Below are 9,939 nucleotides of genomic sequence, written 5' to 3' on the forward strand. Positions count from 1 at the left end.
TACATTATTATATTTCTACTAATACGCGTCCAACAAATAAAAGTTATCATATCTATATACTTTGAATTGGTCATTGTGATAGGAAATTTGGAAATTTTGTTAGGAAGAGAGAAGAATTTATAGAAATTAAGGGTGTATTCAATCATGACTTTGGTTAGAGCAACGACTTCTCAGTATGTTCTTCGTACTTGGTTTTCTAGGTATCCTACTTGTATTCGTCATTTGACTATTTGTGATTAATTTATTTCAATTTGGCTTTCAAAAAAGAACATCATAGACTAAGAGTGAGAGAATAAAATTTGGAAATACATATAGGAGAACTCATAAGATAATACTCCATAATAATAAATATAATATTAGTGCAATAATAAATTTAAAAATAAATAAAAATAAAAATAAAAATAAAAAAGGAGGGAGGGAAGCCATGAAGGGCGAAGACCATCGTCATGCGAACAACAAGGAGCTTCAACCAACGTAAATCTCGTTTTTGCTGTTCCTTTCTTCCCTCTCTGCTTCTTACATTATTTCTTTATTTTTACTATTATTATTATTATTATTATTATTACTCCTTGTTGTGTTATATACATTTGTACGGATTGTGAACAATGAAAATTGAATAAAATATAGGATGTCCTCTGATTCTTCAATTGATGTCTTGAACACTCTACCATTGAAGGGTTTCTGGGTTTTAAGTGGCTTGATCTTCAAAGAAGGACTTGTATATATAGCTTGCGGATTTTAAGTGGCTTGATCTTCAAAGAAGGACTTGTATATATAGCTTGTTCTTCTTGAAGGGCTTCCGGGTTCAAATGGTTTGATCTTCAATGGAGGTTTGGATCAATAGGCATGATTAGATTGAAGGAGGGGCTTTTACTTTCAGGATCATATTTTTATTGTGATCTCTGAATAAACTTTCTATGATTTTTTCCTATGATGTCTGATTACATAGAAATGAAAGGCCCTATTTATAGCTGTAGGATAGAAGAGTTTTGATAAACTCAAACTCTTTTGATATTATCTAATTAACAAATTAGATAATATCAATATTATCCATACATAAATTCAAATATACTAATATTGATAAATAATCAATATTTATCAAAATTTAAGTGAATACAAATGCCCCATCGAGACTTGCTTGTACACCACTTGAGAGCATATAACACTCAAAAGTATGTAGTGCAAGAAAGTCTCGACACTACAACTTAAAGATATAAGGTCGTTTCAACTCGTGCCAAGGAGCCTTGAAAGATATGAGGCCGTTTAAACTCGTGCCAAGGAGTCTGAGGCCGTTTAAACTCGTGCAAGGAGTATCATTTAGCCTCTTTCATTTCAAATTTCATACAGGGTTTGCCCCCATATCGGTTGAAAAGTGCCTATGAAGAGATGAGAGGCAGATCTGTCTCACTGGGCGTGCCAATTTGTGAACAAAGAAAATTGAATAAAATAAATTAAATTCAAAATTGTGAATTACAAATAAAGCATCAATGCGTTGTGAGTACAAGTCCCTGGGATGTCCTCTGATTCTTCAATTGATGTCTTGAACACTCCACCATTGAAGGGTCTCCGGGTTTCAAGTGGCTTGATCTTCAAAGAAGGGCTTGTATATATAGCTTGTTCTTCTTGAATGGCCTCCGGGTTCAAATGGCTTGATCTTCAATGAAGGTTTGGATCAATAGGCATGATTGGATTGGAGGAGGGCTTTTACTTCCAGGATCACATTTTTATTGTGATCTCTGAATAAGCTTTCTATGATTTTTTCCTAGGATGTCTGATTACATAGAAATGAAAGGCCCTATTTATAGCTGTAGGATAGAAGAGTTTTGATAAACTCAAACTCTTTTGATATTATTTAATTAACAAATTAGATATACATAAATTCAAATATACTAATATTGATAAATAATCAATATTTATCAAAATTTAAGTGTCTACAAATGCCCCTCGAGATTTGCTTGTATACCACTTGAGAGCATATAACACTCAAAAGTATGTAGTGCAAGAAAGTCTCGACACTACAACTTAAAGATATAAGGTCGTTTCAACTCATGCCAAGGAGCCTTGAAAGATATGAGGCCGTTTAAACTCGTGCCAAGGAGTCTGAGGCCGTTTAAACTCATGCCAAGGAGTATCATTTAACCTCTTCTGTTTCAAATTTCATACAGGGTTTGCCCCCATATCGGTTGAAAGTGCCTATGAAGAGTTGAGAGGCAGAGCTGTCCCACTGAGCGTGCCAATTTGTGAACAAAGAAAATTAAATAAAATATATTAAATTCAAAATTCTGAATTACATATCAAGCATCAATGTGTTGTGAGTACAAGTCCCTGGGATGTCCTCTGATTCTTCAATTGATGTCTTGAACACTGCACCATTGAATGGTCTCCGGGTTTCAAGTGGCTTGATCTTCAAAGAAGGGTTTGTATATATAGCTTGTTCTTCTTGAATGGCCTCCGGGTTCAAATGGCTTGATCTTCAATGGAGGTTTGGATCAATAGGCATGATTGGATTGGAGGAGGGCTTTTACTTCCAGGATCACATTTTTATTGTGATCTCTGAATAAGCTTTCTATGATTTTTTCTTAGGATGTCTGATTACATAGAAATGAAAGGCCCTATTTATAGCTGTAGGATAAAAGAGTTTTGATAAACTCAAACTCTTTTGATATTATTTAATTAACAAATTAGATATACATAAATTCAAATATACTAATATTGATAAATAATCAATATCAATATTTATCAAAATTTAAGTGTCTACAAATGCCCCTCGAGACTTGCTTGTACACCACTTGAGAGCATATAACACTCAAAAGTATGTAGTGCAAGAAAGTCTCGACACTACAACTTAAAGATATAAGGCCGTTTCAACTCATGCCAAGGGGCCTTGAAAGATATGAGGCCATTTAAACTCGTGCCAAGGAGTCTGAGGCCGTTTAAACTCGTGCCAAGGAGTATCATTTAGCCTCTTCCGTTTCAAATTTCATACAGGGTTTGCCCCCATATCGGTTGAAAGTGCCTATGAAGAGATGAGAGGCAGAGCTGTCCCACTGGGCATGCCAATTTGTGAATAAAGAAAATTGAATAAAATATATTAAATTCAAAATTCTGAATTACATATCAAGCATCAATGCGTTGTGAGTACAAGTCTCTGGGATGCCCTCTGATTTTTCAATTGATGTCTTGAACACTGCACCATTGAAGGGTCTCCGGGTTTCAAGTGGCTTGATCTTCAAAGAAGGGCTTGTATATATAGCTTGTTCTTCTTGAAGGGCCTCCGGGTTCAAATGGCTCGATCTTCAATGGAGGTTTGGATCAATAGACATGATTTGATTGGAGGAGGGGCTTTTAGATCACATTTTTATTGTGATCTCTGAATAAGCTTTCTATGATTTTTCCTAGGATGTCTGATTACATAGAAATGAAAGGCCCTATTTATAGCGGTAGAATAGAAGAGTTTTGATAAATTCAAACTCTTTTGATATTATCTAATTAACAAATTAGATATACATAAATTCAAATATACTAATATTGATAAATAATCAATATTTATCAAAATTTAAGTGTCTCCACTGATTTCACCATTTCTGATTCTGCTTTTCTTCTGCTGCAATTGCATATTGCCATTGCCATTGCCATATCTCTGTATCAGCACTCGCATATCTCCAACGCCAAGTTTCCGCGGTAATAATTGGGCCTCTCGATTTCTTTCTCTGCAAATGTTCTTATAGCTTTAGTTTTGTTTCTTTTCAAGTTAAAATATTGATACCTGAAGCCTGGGTTCATGCCTTTTTTATCCATTGAAAACAAAAACTAGGAAATTGGGCTCTGTTTTATGTAGAATTGATGCATTAACGTTGTTCCAGATTCATGGTTGTGATAAAAATTGTGTCTTTGATAGGCCGGTTTTGGGGTTTTGTTTGGAATGGGTAGAGAAAGATTGCAATGAGCATGGAGGTTGTATGTATGTTAAATCATATATAATTGAGGGAAAGGGAAAGGGAAGTAAGTGCATGGAATCACGGAGGAATTGGTTGAAGAAGCTTCACCCCCGCGATAATTCAAGAACATCAAATCAGGAGAGTGATTCAATGGGTGGTGGAAATGAAGATTCTAAGCAGTTGTCCAATGAAGAAGCCTCCAACGTTACCAAGCAGAAGGTAGCTGCAGCAAAGCAGTACATAGAGAATCATTACAAGGAGAAGATGAGAACAAATTAGTTAGTGCGGTACATGTGATGATACCCAGCCAAGAAATATGCTCTTTTATTGAGTTACACCTTCATTATTAGTTATAACTTTTAGCGTAATGATAATTGATAAGCATTCTAGTAGTTGGTATCAAATCATGAAAGAATCACTTTTATCATAAGCATGCATAACTCAACTCCAAAACACATGATTATTGTAATAATTAAGGAATTAAATATTGAATGGTCACTGTAGGGAATATGAATATATCATGGGCTGGGGTTTAATGGGGCACCTACATCTGGATTCTTCTGCGTGGTTGGTATAATGGTGATGATTTTGATGGTCTTGTGACCAATAATTTATTATTCCCCTTTTTTAATTAACATATTCAAACTGTCCACACTCTACAGTTTATTTTATAAAATATTTTTGTTACATAATTATTGTTTTTTTTAATCATTTGGGGTCCATGAATTGACTGGCTAAAATTCATCACCATTGCTAACAATGCCCCTCCCATTACAAATGTTTCTTAAGTTGGATAGTGACCATGAATTCAGTGAAGAATAAAAGACAACTGATAGATATATTGAAAATGTCCCAATAATAGGGACCCGAGAGTCTAGGACGGAGCCCATTGTTCGGGGTCCAAGAAGATGACTTGAGTGGCCCAAAGAGATTTCGGAGCCTGTCTCTAGGCCCAGAGTAATGGGCCTTGACTTAGTCTCGTGATCCACCATGAGTTTAGCATGAGGTGGTTGTAACTAGTTAGTTCCTCCTTTTTAGGGGACGGTTTGGAGGCTTAGTAGGATAAGTAGCTATTTATTTGTCTTGATTAGGACACCTTCATCTATTTGGTCTAGGCATACAAGTCTTATGCTATATAACATTGCATTCAATCCCTTGTAATCAACTTACAATCTCACTATCAATACAAAATAAATTGTCCCGCAACATATATTTATTTCACCATTATTTTACCTTGACCATTCATTTACTATTTCCTTTATTTATCAGGTTTAATAATTCGGACCATTTGAATTAATTAAATCTATCTTTGGTGCTTTCATGGAAAGCTCGACATACAAGCTCAAGCGTGTTCCTTAACAACATCTCCAACGAAATCAACCATCACACAAAAACCTTGGATGGTATTGGTTTTGGTGGGGTATTTACATTAGGCCAGAATCTATTATTGTTACTAAGTCAAATGTCCGACCAACTTAATTGTTATTGCCTCCATATATGTTACTTTAGATTCTGAAAGTAATGTACCATGAAAAAGAATTTATTTATTTATTTTGAACATCGAAGGAAACCCATAGCCACTATTTGTGTGTATGCATTGGACACAAATTAACCACATATAGAAAAGAGTGTAAATCGCATTAAAACAACTCCTCATGCAAAGGATTCGACTGAGAAATTGTTGGCAGGAATCGAACTTGTGCTCTTTTAATTTACTACGAAAATAATGTTTCACCTATTTCGCAATATTTATTTTGTTTTTGATGCAGTGTAGGGGTGGGGGTATATTTTTTTTTTTATTTTTTTTTTGAAAGTTACTGGCTCTATTACATTGTAGCATCTGTTCATATACTTTCTCAACCTACTAAAACACAAAGAACCAATAACGCCTCCACTGAGGCTTGAACTCATAATCTTCCAATTGGAAGTCCAACCCGGATACCATTAGACCACGTAGTCCTGGTAGGGGTGGGGGTATATATTGTACCTGAAATTATAAGAAATAATAACCACTTTATATGTTTTGATTGATACGTGGTACGAGGACAAAATAATTTATAAATCTGCACTCCATCATTGTCTGCCTTTATTTGCATGGCAGCAGAATTGAAACCATCAAACTAAACTAATAATAAATTAAAACAATATTTAATATCCATATAGCCATATAGGCCAATTTATATGGTCTGTTTTTTGTATTATATTGCATGCATGCGGTTGAACGGAAGCTTAAAGGACCGAAATTAATATTTTACTATTAAAATATGACACTATATACTAATATACTATGTAAATATAATAAAATGACATTAAGTTACACATTTGTTATTAGCTATACCTTTTAGTTTAATAATAAGCATTATGATAGTTGGTATCAGATCACGGAAGAATCACTTTTTTCATAAGCATTAACTCAACTCCAAAACACATGATTATTGTAATAATTAAGGAATAAAATATTGAATGGACACTGTAGGGAATATGAATATATCAAGGGCTGGGGTTTAATGGGGCATCTACATCTGGATTATTCTTGTGTGTGGTTGGTAAATGGTGATGATTTTAATGATCTTGTGACCAATAATTTATTATTCCCCTTTCTTAACATATTCAAACTATCCACACTCTAAATTTTATTTTATATATGAATTATTTTCGTTACATAATTATTGTTTTTTTAATATATATATAAATGACCCTGCACACATTGTCAAGAATCTCTATTACAAATTTTATTTTATTTTTATTTATTTCAATTTCATAAATCAAATTCTATATATTTTGATTAATTTTTCCGAGCTTGACTTGCATAATTATATATATGATTTTTTATAAATTAAATCAAACAAATTTATGTACAAATTGGATAGTGACTAATTATGATGTCTTACTCCGATCCTATGTCGCCGGTCTTTAATTTTTATTTTATTTTATCATTCCTAAAGGGATGAAACCACGTATTTTTGCAAATATTATCAGTGTTTTCTAATTTAGATTTGTCTAATTGTAAAGTTCTGTTAGTTTTTTTTTTTCACTCTTTGTATCAGGAAAAAAACAAACTCTCTAGGAGAAATAATGAAGAATTTTGTTTTGAGAGAATAAACATAGGCATAACAAATCCATTTTACTAGAAATTAAAGAAAGCTCTAAGACATGAACATATTGACATTATTCATCATGCATGAATTGAAACATTTGGTATCATACCAAAGTCATACAACTCATATTAACATGTGACAACACCTAACTAGTATAGAGATATATCATATATGAAAGTCGATAGTACTTCGGATCGGAGGTGGCTTCTGAGTCGGCAACAAACCAAACCACTTCTTTAACAACAACATCCTCTGTCTCGAGTATTTGTCATCCGGAGAGAAGCCAAGTGAGCTGCAAAAGTTAGTAAACACACTTCATAGTATATAACTTCATTCATCTACACTTATGCATTACCAAACAAAAACATACCATATATAGTTGCAAATTAATTGCTTTGGTGTAATAAGAGTACTTACCATTGACTCTAGTTTCTTCTCCTTCTTGTTTTTGATCTTCTTCGTTTGATCTTCATTGCTAGTCTGTATGTTTCTTCTTCAACAAACCTTACAATGAATTCTGGCTTTCCAGTTAGGAGCATGAGACTTCCCATGAATAATCCAAAAAGAATACCACAATCGTAACCCATTGCCACAACTTTTACAGTGCATCCGGTCAAAAAACTCGAATCATCTTCTTGGTGGAGATCCTTTGGTGTGGGAAGTTGCGGTGCTAGGCCATTCTCACAACCTCGTGACAAAGGTTTTCCTTTCAATCCATTATTTCCTTGGTATGAATTTGCTTCAAATGTATTGAATTGTCGACCTTCAGGTATGCACCCCATGAGCTTATTATGTGATAGATTCAACACTTCAAGTGTTGTAATACTTGCTAATTGCCCAGGGATTGCTCCACTAATTTTATTTGATGAAAGGTCTAAGGATTCAAGCATGGATAAATTTCCAAGAGATATGGGGATGTGCCCAACCAACATGTTATGTGACAAATTTAATTCGCGCAATGCAAGAAGATCTCCAATGCTATTTGGAATATGCCCTTCAAATTTATTGCTTGAGAGATCAATGGCACTATACAAGATAAATATTATACTTACAAGTTGACGCTCTTGCCCCTTCATTTCCACCAACATAGATTCTCCATAGTGATGTACAATACGCGCACTAATGGAACAACCCCTGTTGATAAGGTTGCAATAATAGGTGTCTTGGTATACGTCATGTGGTATATATTTATCAACACTTGCCATCGCTTTAAAATACTTGAAAAACCATGTAGGCAAATCCCCTGTAAATTCATTGTAGGACAGGTCAAAGACACGAAGTTGAGGAAACAAATATCCTTTGATCCTCGTACTTGTTATCGAACCGTTCAACTGGTTAAATCTCAAGCTAAGAACCTTTAATTTCGGAAGAGCTCCTAACCACATTGGAAATGTACCATTCAAGTTGTTGTGTCCAAGATCAAGAACTTCTAACACTTTACAATTGATTAAAGATTGCGGTAAATTTCCCTCCAATTGGTTATCACGCAAATTAAGTGTCAACAAAGAATTTGCCTTAAAAATTGTTGGAATTGAACCGTGAAATTGATTCTGGTGCAAGTCCAACACAACAAGATCTTCATTGGTGTTAACCAAACATTGGGGAATTAACCCAAGTAACAAATTGTTGGCTAAATCCAAAATTAGGAGAGAACCTAAATTGCAAATGGTTGGAGACAAATGCATTGATGTTAAATTTCCACCCTTAGGTAGAAGTGTTCCGGTGAGTCTATTACTAGAAACGATTAGAACTTGGAGGTATGAGAGGTTCCCAATTGTCTGAGGTATTAGACCGGAGAAATTGTTTTTTGACAGGTCTATTTCAATCAAATGTTTCAACTTTCCTATGCAAGGTGGAAGTGATCCGTTGAGATTGTTGGAGAAAAGCTCTAGAGTACTGAGGCGTGTGAGGTTTCCAATTGTGTGAGGTATTGGAGCATAGAGTTGGTTTTCTGACAACCATAAAATATCCAAATTTTGCAAGTTTCCAATTTGAGGTGGAAGCATTCCAAAAAGATTATTGGTGGAAAGATTTAGATGAATGAGACTTGTGAGGTTTCCAATTGTTTTAGGTATTGGACCAAAAAGACTATTTTTAGACAAATCTAAGAAAGTCAAACTCTGTAAGTTTCCTATTTCTGGTGGAATAGTGCCTGGAATCTTGTTCTCTTTCAAGGAAAGGTATACAAGATTTGTGAGCAAACCAATTTCTGATGGAATACTTCCATTGAAGGAATTTTTCTGAAGATCCAAAGAGTTTAGCTTGGTCCAATTGGAGAAAAAATTAGGTGAAATCTTATCAGAAAGAAAATTATCTGATAAATCAAACTCAGACAACATTGTCAAAGATGACAACGATGAAGGCAATACTCCAAAGAGTGAATTTGAACTCAAAACCAAGTAAGTGAGATTAGTGCAACCACCAAGCTCAGAAGGAATACTTGAATTCAAGTGGTAATTTTTCATAATATATAAGGTTTTAAGATTTTTGAGTTGGCCTATAGAATTTGGAATTTCTCCTTGAAAAGAATTGGACGACAAATCAAGATATTTGAGGTTGGACAGCTTGCCAATGTTAGGTGATAAAGGTCCTGAAAAGTCATTGAAAGAAAGATCAAGATACTCAAGTTTCTCCAAATGGATGAACAATGACTCAGGGATTGATCCATTCAATTTGTTTCCAGACAAATGAAGGTCTTTGAGGCTTGATAACTTGCCAATGCTATGTGATAAAGGTCCTGAAAAGTCATTGGAATAAAGATAGAGATACTCAAGTTTTTCCAAACTGGTGAACAATGACTCAGGGATTGATCCATTCAAATTGTTTGCAGACAAATCAAGATGTTTGAGGGTGGGCAACTTACCAATGTTAGGTGATAAAGGCCCTGAAAATTTATTGTCAAA

The 9,939-nt window shown here is 34.4% G+C and overlaps 1 protein-coding gene across 1 annotated transcript in view; it reads right to left on the reverse strand.

Moving 5' to 3' along the window:
• Positions 1-8,245: 8,245 nt before the first annotated feature.
• LOC109173487 (probable LRR receptor-like serine/threonine-protein kinase At4g36180) overlaps positions 8,246-9,939 on the reverse strand; it is a 32,786-nt gene continuing 31,092 nt past the window's right edge. The window contains exons 2-3 of the mRNA XM_019322726.1: positions 8,417-9,243; positions 8,246-8,279 (exon numbers count right to left, since the gene is read on the reverse strand). Of these exons, the coding sequence (XP_019178271.1) occupies positions 8,246-8,279; positions 8,417-9,243 (861 nt within the window). The remainder of the gene's footprint in view (positions 8,280-8,416; positions 9,244-9,939) is intronic.

The sequence above is a fragment of the Ipomoea nil genome, unplaced genomic scaffold, assembly GCF_001879475.1.
Source record: "Ipomoea nil cultivar Tokyo-kokei standard unplaced genomic scaffold, Asagao_1.1 scaffold0482, whole genome shotgun sequence".
Lineage (NCBI taxonomy): Eukaryota > Viridiplantae > Streptophyta > Magnoliopsida > Solanales > Convolvulaceae > Ipomoea > Ipomoea nil.